The sequence below is a fragment of the Trachurus japonicus genome, chromosome 9 (assembly GCF_045865225.1).
Source record: "Trachurus japonicus isolate A0001 chromosome 9, Traja_1.0".
In the NCBI taxonomy this organism is placed as follows: Eukaryota; Metazoa; Chordata; class Actinopteri; order Carangiformes; family Carangidae; genus Trachurus; species Trachurus japonicus.
The window spans coordinates 36515031-36541138 of record NC_140915.1 but is presented as its reverse complement, the minus strand read 5'-3'; the positions used below and the strand labels follow the sequence as shown (position 1 = coordinate 36541138).

At 41.4% G+C, this 26108-nt stretch overlaps 1 protein-coding gene across 1 annotated transcript in view; it reads right to left on the bottom strand.

Annotated features, from left to right (window-relative positions):
* zmat4a (zinc finger, matrin-type 4a) overlaps positions 1-26108 on the bottom strand; it is a 186027-nt gene that overhangs the window by 101354 nt on the left and 58565 nt on the right. The window contains exon 3 of the mRNA XM_085787651.1: positions 5071-5160. Within this exon, the coding sequence (XP_085643777.1) occupies positions 5071-5160 (90 nt within the window). The remainder of the gene's footprint in view (positions 1-5070; positions 5161-26108) is intronic.

The window sequence follows — 26108 nt, the reverse complement described above, 5'->3', positions numbered from 1 at the left end:
TCGAAATCTGCCTTCATACTTGTTTCAGAGTTTACTAAAGCTCTCGTGAGATCAAAGCAGTCCCCTGACCTTTACATCACAGGACTTGCATCATAGAAAGCCAGAGCTGGAGCTTCCCTCACCAGGCCTTCAGATGACACAAGCCAGCGGGGGTCACCTCACATGAACCCACACAGGGAGCTTGTGCTGAGCGCCTTTCCTGCCGACTCGAGCGTTATAGACAGACAGTGTGTGTGGAGGAAATAACCAAACCCATGTAGAAGTGATTTCCCCACCGTCCCTGTTAACACAGCCGATACAAAGCAGACACAGATTCTACCTGACAGCCATACACAAAATACTAACAGCTTTGACACTGGGAGCAGCTGGAATAATGGTTAAAAAATACAATATACTGTGCAACTGCTCCACCTTGGGCCCTCTGCCAAGTCCTGAATCACACATTATGAATACATTTTACTATCACCATTCACTGCAGATGAAGGGTTTAAACACTGCCATGTTTGAAAGTAACTAAGAACCTTTTTAATTTGGAAGGAATACTAGGTACATTGTTTGAGTCTTTCTATTTGATGTCATTTTCACTGTATTTCAGAGGGAAGAACTGCACTTTAAACTCCACTATATTTACCTGACATTCAATTCGACTCCACCTCAGCCAGCTGCAACATTAATGCTGCTGCATATTAAAGATCCACATATTGTATAAAATATGATTCCTACATATTTTACTTATAAAGCAGCTCTAGGTTCCCCTCAAAGTCCAGGAAAAACACAGTTTTTATTTGGACCTAACCAACTGCTGATCGGCAGGCGCTAACCCTGGGCGGAGGGATACGTGAGTTGGTTAGCTCCAAATAAAAACTGCATTTTTCCTGCACTTTGAAGGGCTGGAAAAAATTATATTATAGCGAACAATGGAACTGTGTATTTTCTTTCAGGTAAAACCTCTTTAAGGCCGTGAAAATAGGCTGTTTCTTTGGGTCTGTATGTTGTAAATCTCTGGGCAGGGTATGGACTGGCGTTGCTAACGGGAGGAGTGCAGAGAGTCTTCTACTGCAATTAAAGTACTTAAGGGCTATTTGTAGATCATACAACCCCACTTAAAAAAAATGCTACTATCCCTTTAATACTGTAAAAAATATCAAAGTCCACAGAGAAATACACACAGTCTGTATTCGGAGCCACAGCCTTAAAAACAAGCCGTCAGGACTTCTGTAACTTTGTGATGTCACAAGTCACAACAAAGCACCACCTATACCCACCATCCAACCTTACAGGACTTGGTTTCTCAGAGTGATGACCTGAGATATGGTGTGTTCTTTTGACCAATTGGAGGCGAGACACAAAGCTTCCTCACTTCTGATTGGCTCACTAAGAGAGGAGATGTTAAACTACACTGAGAATGTTACTGGTTCTTAAAAACGCAAATAGATCTTTATGTGAATATAAACACTACAGATAGCACACATAACATGTAACATAAGAAATGGACCATTTCATGTTATTATATGTTAGTGCTTGATACTTAATTACATTTTTATAGTGAGGCATAACTGCTACCACTTTTAAGGGACTGTTATAGTTATATTTATAGTTGTGCTGCTGCTGCTGCTGCTGCTGCTGGTCACTGGTCATAAACTCCACAGGGCTCCTTTACATTCATATTCCTCTCTCACAGGCAAACAAACTGTAAGCACAGCACTAACATTGTACTGCAACTGTGTTCACAAACAGTTGCTTATTTACACATCCAACAGAAACAGAACTTTCTTTCTCACGTTGGGATTCTGGCCTGACTGTGGCCCGTGGATGTAAATCCAATTAACTTTGTTTGTTAGCTCTGCCTGGATCTCCATCAGCTCCTGAGGGAAATATGTGGCGACTTACGTGATAAATATTCCACTCCATTCACCAGATATTTTCCGTGTACACCAGGTGCCGGGCAGGTAGCACACAGTGGAGTCTTTTTACTGACATAAAACTTTCTTCTGCTTCATGGAATGGAAGAGAGTGCACCAGAACAGCCAAGTAACAAAGTAAGACAGGAAGCTGAATGTAGTTAAAACTCTGTACACAGCTGAGATGGTGATGCATGATGGCTGCCATTAGTATTATTGTTTTGTGCAGCTAGGTAAAGAATCTGCAAAATTCGACCAATAAATCACAGGTACTGAGACTTCTCCAACCTGAGACAGAAAACAATATAAAACTCCAACTGTATGGCAACTATACAAAATAAATAAACAAACACTAACTCAAACATTGTGGTATAATCTCCAGATATGTTCAGGATATTTTGTATTAAGTAAAATACAGTGAAATCTTTAGGGGTGTGCCAAAAAATCGATTCACATAATAATCGCAATTCTCATTTAATACGATTCAGAATCGATATAAAATGTCCCAAAATCGATTTTAAAAAATAAAAAAAATGAAACAAATCTGCTGGCTGTCAGTCTCCATTTCCTTAGAACTTAAAAGGCGGCACTATTTTTTTAATAAAGAGGCACTTTTAATTTTGTTACTTAAGCAATATGTGATATTACTTGTATGCAACAGTTTCAACAATTCCATCTAAGCATGGATACATGTTTAAAACTCAAGACACTTTAGTCATTCTGTCTTGCAAAGCAGACTGGAATAGATCATGAGGATTTTGAATCAAAAATCGATTTTGAATCGAATCATAGCCCCGAAAATCTGAATCAAATCTAATCATGAGATAGTAAAAGATTCCCACACCTAAAAATCATTCATATAAACCCCAAACTATCTTACAGTAAGGCAGTATGTTTTACATGTATAGCCTGACAAGACGGTTATGAAATGAACAGATGAGAGTGGAAGAGTGATGAGCTGTGACGTCCCACTTCCTACACCCAGGGCTCATCACTCATCACTCAGGTCCCACATGGTTCCTGTGGGAGTGATGGAAGCATCAGCAGAACGCTGAGGGGAGACAGAGCACCAGTCTCCAGAGTCTCAAAGATCGCAAAGATCACATCAAAGAAACACACAGAGAAAGAGCTCAGGTAGGGGAGAAGGGAGGAAGGAAACAAGGAGAGGAGACAAGGAAGAGGGGAAATGAAGAGGAACAGTGGAAGTAGAATACAATTACTGTAAAAAGGACGTGAAGACTAGGGTAATGAAGATGAGGAGAATAGATAAAAGAAAAGGATGTGATGCAAAGTAGCGGAAAACTTAGTGGAAATGAGACAGTTGGAAAGAAAAGGAAAACTAGTGGTGAGGAAATTGATACACAAGTACAGGATGAGAATAACCCAACGAGAAAAGGAAAAGCAAAATGGTAAAATGGCAGAGTGGGAAGAAGATGAAAGATGAAAGAAAAGAGGAGCGAAAGCGAGAGAAAATGGGATCAGGCGAAAACAGATAAGCAGAGGCAACAGAACAAACAGAGGGATGACAGCAGACAGAGAGAGAGAGAGATGGATTAGATAGGAAAGTGGAGGACAGAAAATTATGCGGAAGTAGCTGATTTGAAATGAAAGGATAGTAAAGTAGAAAGCACGAGAAGGAAAGAAATGAAATGATATGATGGGAAGGAAAGAAAAAAAAAGAGATGTGAGCAAAGGGAATGGGGGGGAGGCAGATCCACAGAGGTGTGTGATGGGAAGAGGGGAAGTGATGAGAACAAAGAGAGACAGAGCGGCGGAGAGAGTGACAGTTGGAGGGAAATATAGAGTCGTAGAGAAAGAGAGGAGCGCGAAGGAGGATGAGCTGAGGCGACGCTGTCCCTGATGTGTTCTTATCTGGTTCAGAAACCCAGATTTCCAGACTGATATGTAGCGAACCCCCCCCACAGGTAATCACAGAGAAGACCTCAGCCTCCCTCAGTCCAATCTCCCCACCGCGGCCGCTCCTCCATCACCCCGGACTCCCACTGAAAGGAGCTGAGATTGAAAATGCCCGTCGCACAACGTCTCTACATGCTCCATGAAATCTCAACACGGTGATGCTTATCTGACTGGGGGGGGGTACTGTTTTTGTCTTTTTCCCTGATGGATGGAAACTGAGAGCAACAGAAGTAGCTTGGAGCTGTTAATGGGATAGTTCACCCAAAATTGACATTTCCATATAACGGTTGCAAATGGATACCAACTGTCTTCATAACAAAAAGACACACCAAAAAACATCCAAATACCTCCATGCTGCTCGTATGTAATGTCCGTCTTGTATTGAAGCCCCGAAATGCAAAATTGTCCCGAAAAAAATTTAATAAGTCTATATTTCAAGCTTGTTTGTAGCGGAAGCTCCTCTTCCCGGTTCGTCAAATTTGGACGAACCAGGGTCTGTCGTCTTCCCAGTTCGTCCAAATTTTACAAGAGGAGCTTCCATTTTTTTCGGGACAATTTCACATTTCGGGGCTTCAATACAAGAGGGACATTACATACGAGCAGCATGGAGGTATTTGGATGTTTTTTGGTGTGTCTTTTTGTTACAAAGACAATTGGTATCCATTTGCAACCGCTATATGGACATGCACTGCTACGCCGAGACCCCCTGTAACTCAGAGAAGCCACGGATAACTCTGAAACTTCTCCCAGCCCTTAGTCGATATGAGGGTGAGTAGAAAATATATAATATCCCTTTAAAGGGCTTCAATAACCTGAAAAAACACACACCACCACCACCCAAACACTTATCGAACAGGGAAATGACGGGCTGCGTAATTGTGTCTGTCAAAGATGTCATGTATTTTCAATTTACATGACAAGGGGATGCCGGCAGCGCTGGATACCTCGCAGTCTATCTTTGTGTCTGATGAAAGGTTGGCCTCCCCTGGCATCCAACCATAGCGCCACTGTCACTGTTGCATTGTTCACTGGTGTAGAAACACTGCTGTTTATCTGTCAGCTGCTCTGACACTGAGCGGGAGAGTGTGTGTGTTTGTGTGTGAGTGTGTATGTTGGGAAAAGCAGGAAAATCCATTAACAGTAAGGGTTTCTTAGTGAGGCTGGCAGCTGTGGATGTGGACTGACGTGTGCATGTTCCTCTGTGATTACTCAGACAAACGGCGGGGCGGTGAGAGTACAGTGCGGGACTCACATTGTCTGTTCTGAGCTTCTTGGCGGGGCATCCTCCATCCACAGGATGTAGCATGTAATACAGTCGCACTTTGTTGGCGTGTTTCCGACTCTGGAGGAGAGAAGAAGAGGGAGAAGGGTGTCAGTAAAGCAGAGTGAAAGCAGCTGTTTGCTGTTGTGATGCGGTCGCCTCGGCTGCTGCAGGAGACCAGGACGTCTAACACTGGAGCTCCTTTATCTAAAGGCCCCATGAAAAAAAAAAAAAAAGTATTTTAAAGGAGACATATGTGTGGTGGCCTGGTCAAACCCTTCACATGGTGGGATTTTGACATTTTCATTTTTTGATATTTCCATAAACTAGATGTTTTCAGCCATTCAAAACTGTTTGAATAACTGACATAGCCCTTTCAGATCAAAAGTTATGGTCATTTTAATCTATTATGACCAAATAACTGAAAAGTGAGAAAAATGGCTTTAAATAGAACGTTGCTGTTTTAACCCTCTAAAGACGAGTGTTTTACAAAACATTAAACAGCTTCTGAACCGTTTATGATAGAGATGAGCTGTAAACTGTATCTGAATCGTGTGATTTTCTGTTTTCCGAGGGTCCTTGAAGGTGCCTCTATGACAAAAGGGACCGTATACGTAGAACGTAGCATCAGCGCTAAACCGAACTCATCATCGGCACTTGCACATGTTTTACAAAACATCAACAACATATTATAACTTCCGAACCGTTTATGATCAAGATCAGCTGTAAAAAAGCATCTGAATCGCGGGATTTTCTGCTTTCCGAGGGTCCTTGAATGTTACCTCTACAATAACAACGGACATCCTCTCCTCTAGCGCTGCTGCTGCAGATCAGCTGTGCTGTGGCTCAGCTGAAAATGAAAGCTTTACTCGCCACAAAAACATAAAAATAAGTACTTTCCGTTTTGTTTTCTTAAAATATTTATTCATCATGATGTAGTAGGGAGTTCAAAGTACCAGAATCACACAAAATATCAAAATCGTTGAAATAGTACTTTTCCACCTATTTTGGCTATTTGCCACAATCGAATGTCAGCGACTTCCGACGGGTTTTCCCAGGCCGCCACACATATTATGCCCCCTTTCCACAAATTAAAATAGTTCCCAGGTGTCTTAAAGACATGTCTGTGACATGCTCTGGTCAAAATACCCCAAAGATCAAACATCACAGCTCTTTTCATCCTCTCAAAACAGCCCTGTTCAGAGTGCCTGTCCCTTTAAATGCAAATGAGCCACTGCTTGCCCCGCCCTAAACCTTCTACCAGTCCCAGGTAGGGGTGGGATTATGCAAATTTTAATCTTAGTTACATCACTGGAAGACAACTGATTTTTTAAAGATCCTTCAAAAAGTGATATTTCCATAATATGTCCCCATTAATACAGTACATGCGGTTGTTCATTTAAAGTTATTATCTGAATATTTTTACATCATCATCTATGTAAAATGATTTCAGACGTTTGATGACTCATCCTGCACTCAAGGGTGTTCCTAATTTTGCATTCAATTAAACATTGTTCCTGGAATATAAATCCTGCCAGTCACCGTCACAGCCTCCGAGCTGTAACCAGCTGTTTCTGCAAACACTGTGTGTGTGTGTGTGTGTGTGTGTGTGTGTGTGTGTGTGTGTGTGTGTGTGTGTGTGTATGTGTCCTAACTCTGTGGAGCATCATGAACGTTCATCTCTCCCCTGCTAACACCACTGCTCCCTTCAGATCTAGACTCAAACAGTCTGCATGATGGTCTCAATCAAAAACTGAGGTCCACATACTTGTGTGAAGGTGATGAGTCCCACAGGCGGTGCTTACTATCAATTCAACATAATTGGCTACTGTACAGCAATGACAGCAATCAATATCCATGCCATGTCCCTCCTCTAGCTTCCAGTTTTAACCTGAAACACGTAACCATATGGAACTGCACAGATGTTTCAGGATGTCTTTAAAAGGATAGTTCAACATTTTGACAAATGCCATAATCCTTATAGTCTTAGGTTTATTACCTTTAATTGTCGATGCAAGCTGTTTTTAGATCAGCGGGGCAGAGACACGAGCTGCTCAAGAAATGGTACTTTCGCCTTTCCCTCAAAACTCATCAAATACACAATCCAACAAAATGCTCTGGTGAAGAAAGTATGACCTGCACATTCGCCAACGCTATAAAATAATAATGTATAATTTCTGTATGAAACATTAAGACACATGAAGCAAATACTTGGAACTACTTGCGTTTTTGAAATCACTCCACCCAGCAGCCGTGTCTGGAATGTAGTTTTGGCTACGCATTTGCCTCGAAAACAACTCTGTCTCATAATGTTACATTAATATTTCATAGCGTGGTGAATGTGTAATCCATCGATCCAGTGATTGATTATCAAAGGCTTCAAATGCACGACCGGGAGGCTCAACAAAACAGCGGACGTGACCAGTCTTGCAGATTCGCTAAATGATGCAATTTTAAATCGATGAAAGTCGTATTTTGATCAATTATGTTTCAAATTAATTATTTAACTCGTAAACCATGTAATAAGCGGGATAATGTATAGTTGGTCGATTGTTATGGAGAAATAAACCCACCACCTGTCGGGGTTTATTTCTCCATAACAACCGACCAACTATACAATATCCCTTACATAGCATGGTGAATGTGCAGGTCATAACTTGCACGCCACCGCTGCGTTAGCTGAGCAGCTCATGTTTCTGCCCTGCCGATCTAAAAATAGCTTGCACCAACAATTAAAGGTAATGAACCTACCGCTAAGACTATAGGGATTGTGGCAGTATGTGAATTTGCCAAAATGTTGAACTATCCCTTTGAAGGTGCTATACTGTATACATGTGGTATGTCCTCCTTTCACTTCCCCTGATAACACACACATGTCTACTTGGTGAACTTGCCTTCAACCGAACAGTCCACAGAGAGTGGATTTAGTATGAGTTCCACCTTCCCTTCACACACTTTGCAAGGATGAATTGTCAAACGGCTACTTTCACTTCCCCTTTCTCCACATCGATGTCTTTTTAATGAACGATTCACTCATCGACCTACACTCGGCTACCTGTAGCTGCCCCGATCAAATCAAAGCCTTCAGAGAGACGGCGTGGGTCAACACCCATCTGCTTGAATTCAATCAGAGCGAATCCCTCTCTACCACTCTGTTCCTCTGAGGAGCGTCATCAGCTGATCCCTGCCCACGAGGCAATCTGAGTCCAGACTGCTCTCATCTGTGGTTCCCTGGTGGTGGAATGAACTATCAGAGCAGGAGCATCCATCTCTAGCATCAAGACTCTCTGGGAAACTCATCCCCTCGGAGATCAGGTCCTTTTCTGAAACCTCTTGTTGTGTAATTATGTCCTGGAACTCTTTACCTCCTCACAAAACAAATGAAGGCCAATCTAATGCAGCAGACCATATGACTGGGAACTTATTATTGATATTGAAATAAGTAGAGTTATTATTATGATAATAGTGAGTGAAAATATATTACTAATGGATGGCACTGTTCATGCTATTATTCAATTCAATTCAATATCTTTATTGTCCACAATGTGGAAATTTGTCTTTGGCTTCACCACTTACAATACACATAAAACCACAATAACACACAATAAATAGCATAGCAAAAGAATAAAAGAGTATAGTGTATTTATATAATTATAGTGTTATTAATATATTGTGATATTATGCATATTGATGAGTGCACCCGGACCCTCCGTTACATGTCTACATGTGTGTGTTTTATTGTTGTTATCATTATAAGTGTAGTTATGCTAGGAATGACTGTATGAATTTATTTTATGTCCTGGATGTTATCATTTATGTTATGTTTTATGTACTTTATGGACCCCAGGAAGATTGGTGGTTGCCAAGGCGGCAGCTAATGGGGATCCATCCAATAAACAATAAACAATGTAACTTTAGCGCACTTCCTCGATATAATCTCCTTGCACTTAAATAACAGATGTAGCAATTAGTATTTACACCGAGCTTCCTTTGCACAGAAGCTACTGGTGTCCTTCACTTGTAAGTCACTCTGCTAAAAGACTAAATGTAAATGTAAACGACTGCACATAAAAAAAATGTAAATGTAAAAAATAAATGTATCACACTCCTCTGGACAGTGTGATGCATCATTATTATACAAGGCCGTAACAAGTTGCTACTGGCTTCATCGGCACAATGTTGTTGTGTACCAGACACTGGGATACAGCAAACACTGTTGCTTGTTGAACAGGTGGTTTGATAAAGTTCTAATTGGCCTCCTATGTTTTATTGCACTTACAATAAAGTCCAATAACTCCACTAATATTCTAGTTACCTTCATTTCAGCTGCTTGTGTCCAGCCTCCCTCTTCCCTGTGTGTGTAGCCCCACCTCACCCACAATGCAGCAGTGTGATCGTAAAAGAAAATGGCATTTAATGCATGGCAGACCCAAATTGCCTATTATTAGGGCAATTGCTGTATTTTAAAAAACTCAAACAAAACCTCCCTCTTCATGTGCCGGCATCAAATACTGCTGCAGCCCTGTTATCGATCTATGTGTTGGTGGTCGGGCCACCGAGCCATGGCCTTGTAGTGATGAACTTTCAGAGAATTTATGAGCTGGATCTGCAGCTGCTGCACGGAGCCTCACTGTCAGCTTCTGCTCCTTGTTTAGCTGCTTCGCCCACAACTTGACTGTTCTGGTTCACTCTCACAGATTTGTTTTGAAGAGGAGGAACAGGAAGCTTTTCACAGAGGAAAAGCTCACTAACCACTGCCTACTATGGCAAGCGGATTTAACATTTAAAAGCTAAGTTTGATTATTACATTTTGAATAGTTGGATTTTTTTATTCAAGATATCTGTAATTCAGTTTTGCCTAGTCAAAAAGAACATTTCAGATATCTGCAACTACATTCTTCCTATCCACAATTGTCATTTCAGATATACACAACTACGTTCTTCCTAGGACAAATAACGTCACTTTTGCCATTCATGTGTATGGGTTTTGTCATTACAGATATCTACAATTCAGTTGCAGATATCGGCTATGTGAATCACGGATATCTGTAACTGAATTACGACTAGTACGAATTCCAGTTTGGGATATCTACAACGTCATTTTGACTAGTCATAATTCCAGTTACAGATATCTACAACGTCATTTCGCCTAGTCAAAACTTAATTTAAGATATCCAAAAAGGGACATGTAGATATCTTTAATTGAGGTGAATTAAATATATCTTGAACTGGAATTATGACTAGTCAGAATCAAATTGTAGATATCTCAAACTGGAATTAGTATTAGTCGTAATTCAGTTACAGACATCTGTAATTCACATTGCGGATATCTGCAACTGAATTGTAGATATCTGTAATGACAAACCCCATACACATGAATGGCAAAAGTGACGTCATTTGTCCTAGGAAGAACGTAGTTGTGGATATCTGAAATGACACTTGTGGATAGGAAGAATGTAGTTGCAGATATCTGAAATGTTCTTTTTGACTAGGCAAAACTGAATTACAGATATCTACAACACATATCCAGTCTGGCTTTTAAATGATAAAATGGCTTGCCATAAATTGCACCAGACAGTATTTCGATACCTAGAGAACATAGTGAGAGTTTAGGTTGAAGAACCAGATGTTTCACATAAACACAAGTTCAACTGCTGGATGTATGATCAACTGTTTTCTACAAGGAGTATTGCCATGGATTGACTTTGCTTTTGATCAATTTTCATTCATAAGGTTCTTGAATTGGTTCATAAAACTTATTTCAAGTTTCAAGGAAGAAAAAATAAATAATTATTGTAGGAAAATATCAACAGATTCGAGTTCTTGCATCTGCAAAATCCAGACAAATTGTCTAATCATCCTGTCCACCCTGGGAGCTGCCCACTGCATCTCTGAATTATTTCCCCCACAATATATTCCACCATGAAGGAGGATGTGTTTTTTTTTTCTTTTTCTTTTAATATTCTCTGCCTTTGTTAGATAGCAGACAGTGAAAAATGACAGGAAATGAAGGGAGAGACAGATGAGGACGGGCATGCTACAAAGCTCCCAAATTGGACATTAGCTGAGGATTTTCTTCGTCGGTGCCTTAAACCCTAAGCCCACAGAGCGCCACTGAACAGAAAATGTAAACTACAATTTTTAGTCCATAATCATCTTAGAATAATAAGATTTGAAAGTACTGTCGGTGTTTGTTTTAAATGTCCAAAAAAATGTGTCTGTAAGGATAACACATCTCTGCCTCAATAATGAAGTTGGCATGTGTAACCAATAAGCGATCATATTATCATTACATACAGTACATACCTCCACTAAGGAGATAAAGCCATATATATCAAACATATGTCCACAATATAACTACATATCCATAGAATACTTATAAATATTACATGTTTGAATGTACATATACTGTATTGTATGCAGGTTGAATCTGTGTAGGAAACCAAACCACTAACTGGTGTTATTGATTGAGTGATTTGAGGAAAAGTGATAACAGAGCAGCACTAGAAAAATCAAGACTGTGGATTAGTCTTACTGTTCTTTTGGTAATATATAATAAAGTCACAATATCCACTCATCCATCCATCCATCCATCCATCCATCCAGCCATCATCAGATCTCCTGATAAAGAGACAAGCTTCCAAGTTTCCATCCACATGTTTGACTGTACTGTGCATTAAGTTATATTGAATTAAAAATGCCTCATGGAAACAGTACATTTTGAATGTCATATCGCCAAAAGGTTTGTTTTGTCAATTTCATCGGATTTTCTCTTGATCGATAAAAGGCTTTATGTAATGAAAGCTGATTGAAACAGTTCCTTGCCGCATAAATGTGAATTGTGATCACGTTTTACATCTATTCTGCGACGTATTTCTGGCTTTTCAAAGACATGGTGAGAGTGAACAGACAGACAGCAAACAGACAGACAGGCTTTCCCTGAAGTATCGTCAACCACGATCTCCCAGAACTGTTTGAAGCGCTGCATTCCCAAACCACGGGTCGCCTCCGGTGCCATGCAGCATTTTGCTAACCCTAACCCTAACCCACAACTGTATTTACATGCAACCGTCTTGGTATGCTGCAATTACTTGGCACTATTATAACTTGTGCAGTATTTACCAACTTAACTCGGCTGACATTTGTATCGCTCAGTGGTTTCCAGGCAACAACTCCAGCGGCTTGTCACACTTGGTTTTACGATTCAGTTCAAAAATGACTGCAAAATCCTTAAAATGCAGGAAATCTATTCAATACACCAATTTGATTGTAAAACAGCGTGTGACGTCATAACCCACAGGTTTTTATTTGATTTAAATCTCTTAGATGGAAACAAAATCTCACCGGATTTATTCATGTTCATATTTTTAGCGAAGCTCAGATAATTCGATTGACAAGTGGAGGGATACAAAGACAAACTCACGCTCTCTTCTATCAAACGGCTCTGTTTCAAAACGCCCAAACTGGAACACAAACAATCAGCACAGTCAAAGAATCCAACAACAGTGACCTCACGTTACCGTGCAGTCAGTACTGTGCTGCACACAATAAACACTTTAGGTAATCACTGTCATGTATTAATAATATTGTGATGAAAAATTGCCACTATAAGTGCTTCGCTTTCACAATTCAACTAAGTCCTTGTTACAATGTGCTTTCAGAGCTTAAGGCAGAAAGATATTGAACCAGGCTGAGTTATTGTGGCAGGTGGCATCAATCTGAGTCACACTTTTTGCCTTTTCCTTTTCCTTTCCCTTTCCCAAACACCGGCCAGTGTCAGGGATCTGTCTCAGATTTGTGTCGCGTAGAGATCCCATCAAAAACCCAGAGAGGACTGAAATGAAGTGTACACTGCCGTTCCCTGACAACTGGATCGAATTGATAATTACTGTAGTTCAGTATGAGTCTTCTTACTAGCGGCCCATCCACCCCTTGGATTTGATAGCAGGGGGGAGGGGGCAGATTTTGGAAGTAGAGATTACGTTATCTCAAACTGCTGGTGCTTCATGAGGAGAAGCTGCAGATGTCACAGACGTCTGTATCAGATGTGGAGGAAAAACGGTAACACTTTACTTGAATAGGTATTCATAAGACTGACATAAAACTGTCATAACCATGACATAACAGCTGTCATAAACATCAATGAATACTTATGACAGCTGTCGTTAAGTGTCATTCGGTAAGTTATGTCACTTTTAATGCAAAGTTGACATTATTTGAGATGTTTTTGTTCTGACAACTTGACATATTTTTTAAAGTTTGAAAATTAGGTCTGCTATGACAGTTTAAATTGTCTTTATGTCAAGTTGTCAGAACAAAAACATCTCAAACAATGTCAACTTTGCATTAAAAGTGACATAACTTACCGAATGACACTTAACGACAGCTGTCAGAAGTATTCATTGATGTTTATGACAGCTATTATGTCATGGTTATGACAGTGTTATGTCAATCTTATGAATACCTATTCAAGTAAAGTGTTACCGGAAAAACCTTGTGCGATGCTGTCGTTGCATCGTCAGGGAGAAGAGTTATAGATACACAATAGTGTGTAGTGAGGCATGGTGATGGGGGAAGGAGTGGGAGATTACTCCATCAGGTAGATGGACAACCACCGGCCTCTCCTCTCCTCTCCTCTCCTCTCCTCTCCTCTCCTCTCCTCTCCTCTCCTCTCCTCTCCTCTCCTCTCCTCTCCTCTCCTCTCCTCTCCCTCCACAAGGGCATGACAGACAAACTCATCGTGTCCGGTCAGCGGGGTGAGGGCGAAGCTGCAGGGATCTATTTGTCTTGCCTGTCTGGGTTTTTCCTGGCAGAGATAAAGCGACCTGAGCTCCGTCGCCTGTTTGAGGAAAGATTGATCAAGCCTGGAAAGCATGAAGGACACACGGCGGCGGCTCACTTAAAAAACCTGCTGTTTTCATCATCTCCTTTGAAAAACGAACGCGGTATTTACATGAAAATGATGACACTTGTAACTCACATGAAAAAGCACAAAGCGGGTCATTATGTAAAATAAAAAATAAAAAAACTCCAGTCTTGCTACTTATGCATTTTGGAGAATGTGAATTGTGAAGTGGTTCTATTCATGTTGTATTATAGCATCCACTGCAGCAGCAGAGATAAGAGAAAGAAATGGGAACATTCTGAGCATTTAAAATTCAAATATACTCCCCAATTTAGCACTAAATAATCAGTGTGAAATAATTAACTGCTTTTTATAAGATGGTAGAATCAGCTTTGTACTGCTACAACTGTGCATCTCAAAATGTGATTTTTTTTATTTTCATTTTGTCGTGTAATAAAGGGTAATGAATGTGGGGGAAATTCTATTGCACATTTGTCTTTCATGGAGCGCAGGAACAAGACAATCAAGCAAAGTTTGACATCAATTTCCTGTGAGGTCACTGCCGTTAGCTACCACATCAAAAAGTCATCATTTAGCAGCAGCAGTGGGCTGGGCGTCCATTCACCCACAGAAACACATTGTTTCTTTTCCCCCTTTCTCTGTTTTTTGGTGAGCTGCAATCAATTGCTCCTCTGGTGCACATTATTTGTTATGTACCCCCAAAGTGCTATTTGTTTCTTTCTCTTTACACACTGAGGTAACATCTCTTTTTTGCAGCAGAGAGATGTTTCTGCAGCGCAAACACTTCCAGCTGCAAACTGGATACAAAGGCTCCGCTTCAGCAGCTCACAGAGGTCATTCCAGCTAATGGACTACCGTGCACATTAGCCTTGATAGTTGCCCAGTGTACTTGCTGATTACTTTAATTGTAAATGTAGGGTATTTCTCCATTTATTTACATAACTTCCAATAGGGCTCAGCTGCAAATACTGTACAAATACAACTGCTTTTGCATTCAGCCGCAGTGTATAACAGAGTCTAGTACTGTAAAGTGTACCTACTAATGGTTGGGCTTTAAGGGAAATAAGGTTGGTTCTAATACATTCACTTAATTTCCCTCCAAGGACTGGGCTAACATCTGCTATGGTTGTTTTCAAAGTTAAGATAACCAACCAAAAGATACAGCTACAGCTGTATGCTGGATTATTTCTTGGACAGAAACAGTGTCCTCCTTGTTTGTAATACGTTGGCTGGTCTGGGCATAGAACACTGGCGCTATTTTTACAAAGGCCCAGTCCAGGCAGTTTTTTTTTTTCTCTCAGGAAACTTCGGTCATTTGATGTCAGTAGGTCACTCTGCAATATTCAGTATCTTAGCAAGTGCACTTTTTTACGCCATTGTCTGCCGGGGAAGAGGGTTTAAAGGGGACATATTATGGAAATATCACTTTTTGAAGGCTCTTTATTTGAGTGTTGTCTTGCCTTCTGGCCCCCAAAATGTGAGAACTGACAAAAAAATCTGTAATGAGCAGGTTGAAATTCATGTGGTTACCTCAGTTGTCTCCCAGTGATGTAACTAAGACTGAAATTTGCATAACCCCACCCCTACCTGGTACCAGTAGAAGGGGTGGGGCGGGGCAAGCAGTGGTTCATTTGCATCTAAAGGGACAGGCACTGAAACCAGCTGTTCTGAACAGGGCTGTTTTGAGAGGATGAAAAGAGCTGTGATGTTTGATCTTTGGGGTATTTTGACCAAAGCATGTCACAGACATGTCTTTAAGACACCTGGGAACTATTTTAATTTGTTGAAAGGGGGCAGAATGTGTCTCCTTTAAGTCAAGAGGACAGACATAGGATCAGCAAGTTAAAAAAGTAAAAAAAAGTCAGGATCCATCATTGGTTTGCCTCCTGTATGACTCACAGAGAAGAGAATATGAAGGAAACTCAGCAGCATCCTGCACAATAAGGACCACCCACTTTATGGTGTCTTTAGGGAACTGAAGAGCTCCTTTAGTGCCAGACTTGTGATGCCAAGGTGCTCTTCAGAAAGATTTAGACGATCCTTTATACCTGGTGCAGTGAGGTTTTTTAATGAACATTGTTGTTTACTGCTGAGTGCTGTGGATTGTTTGTGTGATGTTGATGTGGCGCTGCCTTAGTCTGTATGTTTCCTTGCTGTATGTTGGCTGTCTTTGTGTGAAGGTGACATTCAATTTCCTCTCTAAGGGATAACTAAAGTACTTACATTATAACATTTAACGGGGAACTCTGGTTGCTTTTTCCTTCTACGGAGCTCTCTATACAGTTTCAGAGTGATTAGATTAAATTAGATTAGATTAGAAAAACTTGATTAACAATTAAGTGGAGAGATCATATCTCCAACCTGCCCTGGGAACACCTCAGGATCCCCCAGTCAGACGTGGCCAATGTAGCCGGGGAAAGGGAAGTCTGAGGCTCATTGGTGGATCTGCTGCCCCCACGACCCAACCTGGAATAGGCAGCTGAAGATGGATGGATGGATATTTCTGTAGTCTCATATGTCATAGACAAGAGATTACAGAATATAGGGCATGTTTTGGTGTCATGGTGCGGTAAAGCAGTCCATGTTTCTTGCACGAAGAGATCTGGAACACCAGGTCGGAGATGCTGCTGTTGTCAGCAGCTGAGATGCTTACTCCAAAGCTGTTTAATTAACATAGTTCCCCTTTAAGGTAACAGGAAATAACATGGTTCCTGGTGGTTGTAGAACTGTCGCTAGGCAGATTTTGTCATCTTTAGACCAAGCCTTTTTCCACATGTTTTGCACTTTATGCTACGTTAACTGACTGGGAAACCTTTTTACTCAAAATATACACAATTCCCATCACTCATATATTTTACATCTCTGCCTTGTTAACCATTTTTAAAATAATCCCATTGATTTTTGTTATACTGTCTTCAATCCCACTTTGTAACTCCCAGAGGAGTCTTGAAGAAGATACTGTAGATGTAGTCCACACAGAACAGCCATGTCACCTGTGTTCAAGCTAATGTCAAAGCTACTTGGGAGACACTTTCTGAAACTATTTTGGAAAACAAGGTTTGACGAGTTTGTTCCATAACTGGCTCATTTGAAAATTTGATGAAAGTGTGCATGTAGAACGCTGATGTCATTCAAGTGGGAGTTTTTTTCTTTCTTGGCTCTACTTACTGCCAGCAGGTCCCCTGTCACCTCCTCCCACTGTACTCTACCAAAAGACGCATGCATCTTTCAAAGCTGCAAAACAAGCTGAGAGCTACTGAGATGTAACTGAGTTGTGTGCATACTTAAAGTACCTTACATGTGTGACATTAGCTTCAGTTAGTTGTGCACAAAGTTTGCCAACTGCTAGTCATAAAAAAGCCAACAAACTGTTAGCTTGGACTAACATGAGAATGTGCAGCAAATTTATATCATAAAAAATAGATAGCTTTCTGTATTAACCTTTGTCTTATGTTAGCTACGATCTCCTGTGTTAGTGTCGGTTTTGACCCGTGTTTTAAATCAGCTGTAGATTACACTAAAAACATTTTGTTTTTCATCCAATTAGTTTTTCTTCTCTTGGTTACATTGTTAGGCTTCCTTATCCATGAAAATGTTGGTTTTAATATTTTTTGGTGTGGGCCCCTGGGCCTTTTATGTCAGTATACCCCTTGTCTTCAATTGAACCTTCCTCTTGTCAGGTCTCTGCTACCATCTCTTGTGTTAGGGTCGGTTTTGACCCAAGTCTTAAATCAGCTGTAAAACACAAATGCAATTATTTATCATTCCATGTGTTTCTCATCTCTTGGTTACGTAACGTTGTTAGGCTTCCTTATCCATGAAAAGGTTGGTTTTGCACTTATGATTTCAGTTTGAACTCTCATAATTGTCTGTATCGTTATAACCGGGTCATAACTGACCCTAACACCAGTCATAATTCTAACCAAAGCATTTTAGAATTTTGTGGAGAGAAAACAAGTTTTATTTTGTTTAAATAAAGGTTCCTGACGAGGTCAAAAAGCCTTGATGCAATAAACAAATTCATGTAGTACTTTGTAGTGCTGCATAGCAAATGATGATGAAGAAATTTGGGAAACACAAGCTGGGCCCTAGTTCAGGGGCCACATCTTAGGTCGCTTTCACACCACCAGAGTTTGTTTCCTTGGATAGTCCACTTCGTTTTGGCCGGTGTGAAAGCTCATCCAACGTTGGTGTGGACCAAACAATCGAACTCTGGTCCACCTGAAAACATGGGTCTTGGTTCATTTGCAAGTGAACCGCGGTGCAGTTCATATGTAGTGTGAATGCCCACCGGACCATACTCTCTACAATGTACAAACATGTAATTGATTGTCTCCCACACACATACACACCACAGAGAAGCGCGCATGCATAACAGCAGCGCGTGTTGAAAGCGAAACACGGCGTGGTGCCCCCCCCCCGTCGACAGGTCAGACACCAACTTAACTAACAAATTTTCTGGGGGAAACACTGCTTTTCCATTTATTTCCTTCATAATCATTTCCTTCATGTTTTCTCATTGTAAGAGTGAAATGCTCTCCGCCTCGCTGCCTAACCTGGTGGTCATATTCAACAACTTGCTGAGCCATGTGCATCTGATAAATAAAAAAAAGAACAAACACAATCCCCAACACGGCTGACATTGTTCAGAAAGTTTGGTGCGCTTCAGATTCACAGTGCGAAAGCAGAAGAGAAACAAGTGATAAATACAACAATGTTACACAACTTCCAGCCCCCCAGTCGAATCGAGTCCTCCTGGTCGGGTGTGGAAACGACCTTAGGAGTCCACAAAAATGTGGCCCTTTCAAGCTGTTGTAAACAACAACGGGTCAAACCGAAGGTCTGGCTCTGCATCACCAGCTGTGCCCTCTCTTTCCACTGTGTAAAGTGCGGTTCCTGTTGCCAAGCAACTTAGGCAACACTTTACTTTTTCTTCTCACAATAACTTGAAGCTTTAAGGTCTGTGGTTTTAAAAGTTGTAGCGTTAGCCGCCGAACGACACTTACATTTCAAAGTGTAATCCTCAAGCTTCCAGACAGTGTTGTTTGCTTTCATTACCGACGTGCAGTGAATCTTAAGAGCAGACGGGGACATAAAAGATCCACCCATTGGATCTTTCATTGCCCGGATTTGAGGGAGCCCTCACAATGACACAGCCTTGTTGTGGTGCAGTCCCTCTTCAGATGTGGCCTCTGAAGTGCGTGGCCCCTGCACTCAGACCGAGTGTGCCTCTAAGGATGGCAGTGTGTTAGTCTGTCCACCACTCTCACATCAACAAATTGGATGAGATGGCATTAAAGTGTGTGCATCCATGCATGGTCCTCAGAGGACTAATCTCATTGGTGATCCCTTGATGTTTCCTGTGGTGCCTGACACTGGAAAGAACGAGAAAAGTGTCTGAGACTTTCATTTTGTTTGTTTATCTGCTCCGATATTTGGACTTGCAACAAGTTTAAAGTGTCTGCAAAACAAATTTCATGCCAAGTGTAATCTAATGAACCAGAGGGAAGGAGGAATTTATTCATACACATTGCAATGTTTTGCAAATGACCTGGACTTTTGTAACGGAATATGATTTGGAGTAAATGGACCAAAACAAGAAAAAACATTACAAAGCACACAGAAAACATCAATGAGAAAAGCAGCAGGAGACTTCACAGGTAGTTCAGCAAGAAGATCCACACACTGATAATTTGCTGCAGTGCAATATATTTCTGCATACAGTACCACAGATTTCCATCTTAGCCGATCAGAGAGTGGAGAATCTCGATAAGAGACAGAGAATCCTCACTGAGAGTAGAACTCCACCACACTGGAGGCGCTCCTCTGCAGGACATGTTTGTGCGAGAGGGTAGCTAAGTGCACGCTTGACATGATCAGGGCCGAAGAAAAATCCATAATGCATTACCACTACATCAGTGAGCTGGTCAGCACATGACTGGCTCTGGCTCAGGAGAGTACATGGGACACACACTCAGAGACCAAATGAGACAGTAACACTGCTGCCAATTATCAACTAGCCTTGTTTCTAGTTGGATATAGTAAAAACTGACCCTGCTCATATATAAAAATGTAGTAGAAAAGTGGCACACTCCTCCATCTGCAGCCAGCAAGTCCTCCCACCTGAACATACAGGGTCACTGATACAATAGGAGGACGCCATAAAATAGATCCTCTATACATTTGTTGCCATGGTCACAATAATAAACACACAATTAAAGGTACATTGTGTAACTTGTCCTGGTATCTATTCACGAAAATGTATTATTTCATTCAAAAGTATGTTTTTCATTAATCAGTAACCCCCCCCCATCAACAAACTGAAGTGTTCCTTTCAGCTCTGAATGAGCCGTTCATATCATTCATATCTCCATGGAGCGGGTAAGCTCGGTGCTGGCTGCCATGTGGTGTCTCCATGTTTTTACGTTCAGTGGCAGCGTGACAGTAGGAAACCACGGAAACTCAGCGGAGACACCGGAGCTGTCGGCTCAGGTCGAGGTGGCGTCTGTGAAAAGTCACCGCGGTAACGCAGTGAGGAGGACTGGATGCTGCATTCACCTGCAGTCGGGCAGATGGCCGTCGCTAACAAACCAGATGTAATTTTAGTTACAGAAGTCGAGAGAAAGCCGGTAAAACGTGGGTCAGGTAAACAATACGACATCGCCATGACAACATATTGTCACGTGTATTGTTTTGCCTCGTGCTGATGGACCACTTGTTTATGCCGTTACGTGCAGCGGCTGTCGTCCGTCTGCAGTCTGCCCAATTTCATGTGAATGCAGCATGAAAAATACGATTAAGTTGCTTGCGATATACAACCGCAACGCTAGATGGGAGTAATTGCTATACAATGTACCTTTAAGCTTATTTATCGATCAATCAGAATCTATTTTAGATAAGCAGCAGCAGGTTGTGACTGTACTGGACAGTTCCCTGCTGTGAACTTTTGTGCTCGATTGTGAAGCAAGGCAAAAGAACTAATAAATAATAATGAAATGAAAGAAAAAAAAAACACTGGACACGATTGTTTTGAAATTCCAAACACTATCTCCATTTGTTCTGTGAAGCACCATACGATGTTTTAAATCTGCCATTTAAAAATTCCTTTTTTATGCAAAGCAGCACTGCTGGAGCCCGAGCTTTTCAGGCGTATGTTCTGGGAAGGATTAACTTTCTGTGATGCTACATAAATGGATTACTGAGTGTTATATAGTCACGTGAAAATTCAAGGCTGTTAATCAGGATTGTTCAAAGAGGAACTCAACACTAATTTATGATATTCGTTTTTCAGCAAAAAAACATTTAATACAAAAATACAATGCAGTAAACCTTGCAGTTGCTCTCAGTGTGAACTCATTTGTATTTGAAAGCTGAGTTCTACCTGACACAACTCTTGGGTCCATCACAGGTTAATGAGTGTGATAAAACAGAAAAAGCAGAAAGCCAAACATCAAACACTGGCTACATTTCTGTTTGACCAGGTGAGATTCCTCTTCACCTCCTGTAAACACAACACATACCCCCCTGTGCTCTATTGAGGGTTTAATAAGACATAAAAAAAACACTAGAGCTGTGTTGACAGATGCTGTGATTATAAAATGAGTCACTGTACGTTTTTCTTTTCATTTTTACTTAAAAAAAAAAAAAAGTTGCATCTTCTATCAAACAAGTGTGTATGAGTTGTAGGCTGGAGCATGTCTGTATCACCACAAAACTTCACCATCATGTGTTGATCTTCACCATCTTGGCCACATTGCAACTTGATCATGATTCATTAGGGGCAATATAGGCTTAATATCTTGCACAAGGACTGTTCAACATGTGAACAGGAGGAGCTGGGAATCAAACCAACAACCTTCTGATTGATAGACAAGCCTCTTTATTTTGCCCCAGAACTAGCCTTGGAGTGAAATCTCATAGTTCTTACTGGTCAGTTACTCCTCCCTGTGCCTCCAAACGTCTTAACAGAATAGGTAACAGATTCATGAAGGGAGAAGTAGAATTTAGAAGGTTTTATTCCTAAAGGCCTTGAATCAGATCAATGTTAAAAGTTGACTGGAAATTAGAAAATATGATCATAATCATGTGTTTTCATGAGACATTTATTCTACATATTTAAACACCAACTATAGCAGAGTCTTACAAAAAGACACACACTTGAAATGCTGTTTCAACCAACCACAAAAAAATAAAAGATTATAATTATAATGTCAAGTGTTTGCATTAAAAACTTAAAATAACTATCCCAGTGTCTTGTGAAAGTTTAGTGTTACTTATCAGAGATTTTTACAATGGAGTCAGGTAAACATGACGCATCGCTTGCCTTTTTCTGGTCAGTCGTCATGGAAACATGACACTTATCTGCTGTTTGGACCAAAGTGAATTACCAGAGCGATTACGTCGATTAATCTAGTCGATCTAATGGAGCGTAATCAGACATTTTAGTGTGTTGCAAACTCTACATAAATAGATGCACCTGTTGTGAACACACACTGGTGCTACTCTGCAGCAGTTCTGCTGACATCAGCTGCCAGGACACACATAACATCCTCACTGTGGGCTAGCTGTCACCCCGACGTCTTCCCTCTGACACACAACACTGAAAACAAGTTGATTTGTGTTGAAAACAGAGGGAAATAGATTTTCCAGTTGTTCAGCTGTTTTAAGAAACTCAGATTTCCAGACAGGAAAACACCTGATAATTGGCCTTGTTTTGTCAACAAGTTGTCTTGTCCTGTGCCTGGAGGGACCAGGCCAGCACCATTATTAGTCCCATCTCCACTCCACTCAACTCCAGCGCCTCAGGTTGACGCCTCTAACAATGGATGCTCCTCGCTGCCTCCCCAGTATAATTTGTGGAGCCTTCTGCCCAAACGCAGCCCTGAGTGCTTAGTGACATGGACCATTCCAGTGGCCGACTGCCGCAGCCTTCGCTGAGCGCTCTAATTAAAGAAAGTCAGACAAAAGCAGTTGTGACAGAGGTCAGGTAGGAGTCTGAGACACCCAGGACCCGGGCTGAGCTGTCTTTCTTAGCTGTCCCTGGGTGATTTGAGCAGAGGGTTTCTGTGCTTACCAGTTAGCCCAGGGCACGGCAAAATGTTACTGACTGTTGCTGTAACCCCCCCTCAAGCCTATAGCAAGGCTCTCCGCCGCATGGAACCCTGGGAAGAGCGCCGCAGTCCACACTAAAACAGGCATTATCGCATGAATCATCAGCGGTTCACATCAGAACGGCAGGCTCATGTGGGGTTTTGTAGGGGGATTACAGTGTGTTTACTCAGAAAGACCTCCAAGGATTTGATACTTCCTGCGGAGAAACGCGGCAAAGTTTCTCTAAGCCTTTCAACAAGAGTGTACAGGGCTCCAGCTGTTGCTTAACATCATCAGCCTGGAGCACGCTCACCTGGCAAAGGCATCAGAAGCCCGTGATTGATTTCCATTAATTGGCTGCTTTGGATACAGCTGTGAAGATAAACAGTCTTTACAGTGCAGGTCTCCAGTGAGCACTTAGAATAAAGGTTAATGAGAGGACGCTCCAATTACCACATGCGCTCCGTTCGCCCATGCTTTCCTCTCCTCAATCTATAAAATCAATACACTTGGTTTTACAGACATAGGATATTGATATTTCATAGCACTGTATCATCTTTTGTCCATCAAAATTGTTCAGACTGACAGTGATCTATAACTATCGATAGATTACTATAAAACTGGGACATTCATGGTGCTCAGAGGATGAATCCTACAGATTTTGGTCAATTTCCTCCTGTGTTATCATGAGGTGGACGTTATAAGATGTTTCAACAACTATTAGATATTTTTGTGATAATGGGCTCTATGCACAGCTCCACCACTTCCTGAATTTAAGGCAGGTCCTTCATTTCCTGTCTTACATTATTGGACACACTGATTAATCCAGGTGTGTCTGAGTAGTCACAATGGTCAAACACACCTGGATTAATCAGTTTGTCCAATTTAATTGTGACAATAAGCATGCTGGTAACATTTAGCTCAGGTACAGTCCTGCTTCACACAGCTGGTAGCAGGGCTGTGGACATGTTGGGTTCCATAATTATCCACGGCAAAGACAAACAGGCGTGTCCAGCAGCTTCTTTACAATTTTGGTAACAACAGGCAGCGGGATCAATCAGGCACATTGGAGGCTGAATACATTGTTAGTGATAGGAGGAGGTTAGCTTCAGTAATGACCAATTGCATGAGCTTCTTTCAAAGCAGCAATGGGGTTAGAACTGGGGCCTCTCTTCATGAACAAACTAAAGTTAAAAAAAAAAAAACAGACACTTAACTCTTTGACTGCCAGCCATTCTCACAGCAGCTTCCTCCAGCTTGCCAGGCATTTTCCAGCTTTTTGACTGATTTCCGTAGACCCACCATATATTATGTACTGTTACTACATACACATTCAACCCATCAAAGGAAAGATGAGGGTCTCTAGTTTCCAGCAAAAAAACCTGTTTGTTTCTATCTTGTTCCAGTCTTGTGAAATTGGCGGTTGAATATAGGTTAGTTTAGCCCAAAATGCCATTTTGGCACCAAAATCTTGAGAAAAAGAGGTTTTTGTGTCGGCTGTCATTTTCAGGTGAACCAGTACAATTGGCTCCTTTATATTTTGCTTTAGTGATGCCTCAACATCTGTACAGTTGTTCTCTTGTAAACAACAACTAAATCAACACTGACAAATGACTTTTGATGACAAAAGACAAAATATTTAGCTACTGACACACACTACTGCAGCCTTTTTTCCTTCTTTTCTTTGAGTTACAACTTTTTCTTTTCTTTTTTTTAGTGTGTGTGCGTACGTGACGTGTGCGTGTGCATACGTGTGCGTGTGTGTGCGTGTCTGTGTGTGTGTGTGTGTGTGTGGGTGTGTTCGGTTCAGCTTCCTCTGGTCAGCAGGCAGCGGTCTCACTCACTCTCTCTGTCTCACACACACATCTACACACAGCCTACAGCTCTGGCTGACGTGCCCCCTGAACTCACAGCCACAGACATGTACGCTCACAACAGACAGACACCATCTTTAGCTCTCCGCTCTCGTCACGTTCGCCGGCACCGTCCATTCCTCATCCACACTAGATCGGGGATTTTCAAGCTGCTATCTGAGTGATTTCTCGCAAAATCTGGCGACATTCCAAACGCTCGTGATGACTAACGACGAGCGATCAACGGGGTTGTTGTTACTAACGTTTGTGCTTTGTATCACGGAGCTGCACGGAGCTTCGACGAGCTGCCGAGCCGCCATGAGCCCCGCCGCCGCCCCCTAAGCTCTCACCGGCGGCCAGAGTGTCACGGAGCGGCGCCGCTGCAGTCAGACACCCGCTCCGCTCCGTGAGGGGGGGAAAACACGCTATATTTTTTATATCTCTCAATCCAAATGTGTTTTTCTGCACTTTATTTTGATGATACAAGTCTGATCTTCACAGAGGAGTAGGGCAAGACATTCAACATGGCGTTGCCATTAAAAAAACGCTAAGACGAGTTATCTCGTCTTTGGCAGACTACGCTTGGATTCGCTAAGACGAGATAACTCGTCTTTGGCAGTGAAAGAGTTAAAATCAATTGTGAAACAACTAGCTGAATTATAACTAGGTTGTAGGAGTTTAATAAATTGCTTCAATTTTAACTTCAACTTCAGTGCATTCGAAATGTGAATCAGCACTAAACTACACAGGCAGAATCCCAACATATGAGTAAGAATGTTTAGTTATATAATGTTTGTGTGTGTGTTTTTGGTGCATTACCATTAGGGAAATGATCATCAGAGTGTCTTTTTATACTTTCTTATTCCCTTTTTCCACAAATTAAAATAGTTCTCAGGTGTCTTAAAGACATGTCTGTGACATGATTTGCTCAAAATCCCCCAAGGATCAAACATCACAGTTCTTTTCACCCTCTCAAAACAGCCCTGTTTAGAACGACTGGTTTCAGTGCCTGTCCCTTTAAATGCAAATGAACCACTGCTTGCCCCGCCCCACCCCTTCTACTGGCACCAGGTAGGGGTGGTATAATGCAAATTCAAAAACTAGTTTTCATTGGAAGACAATTGATGGAACAGCTCATAAAACCACATGGATTTCAACTTAGCTACCTACTAATTACAGATGTTCAATTCTGTAAATTCTCACATTTTGACTCACGTGAG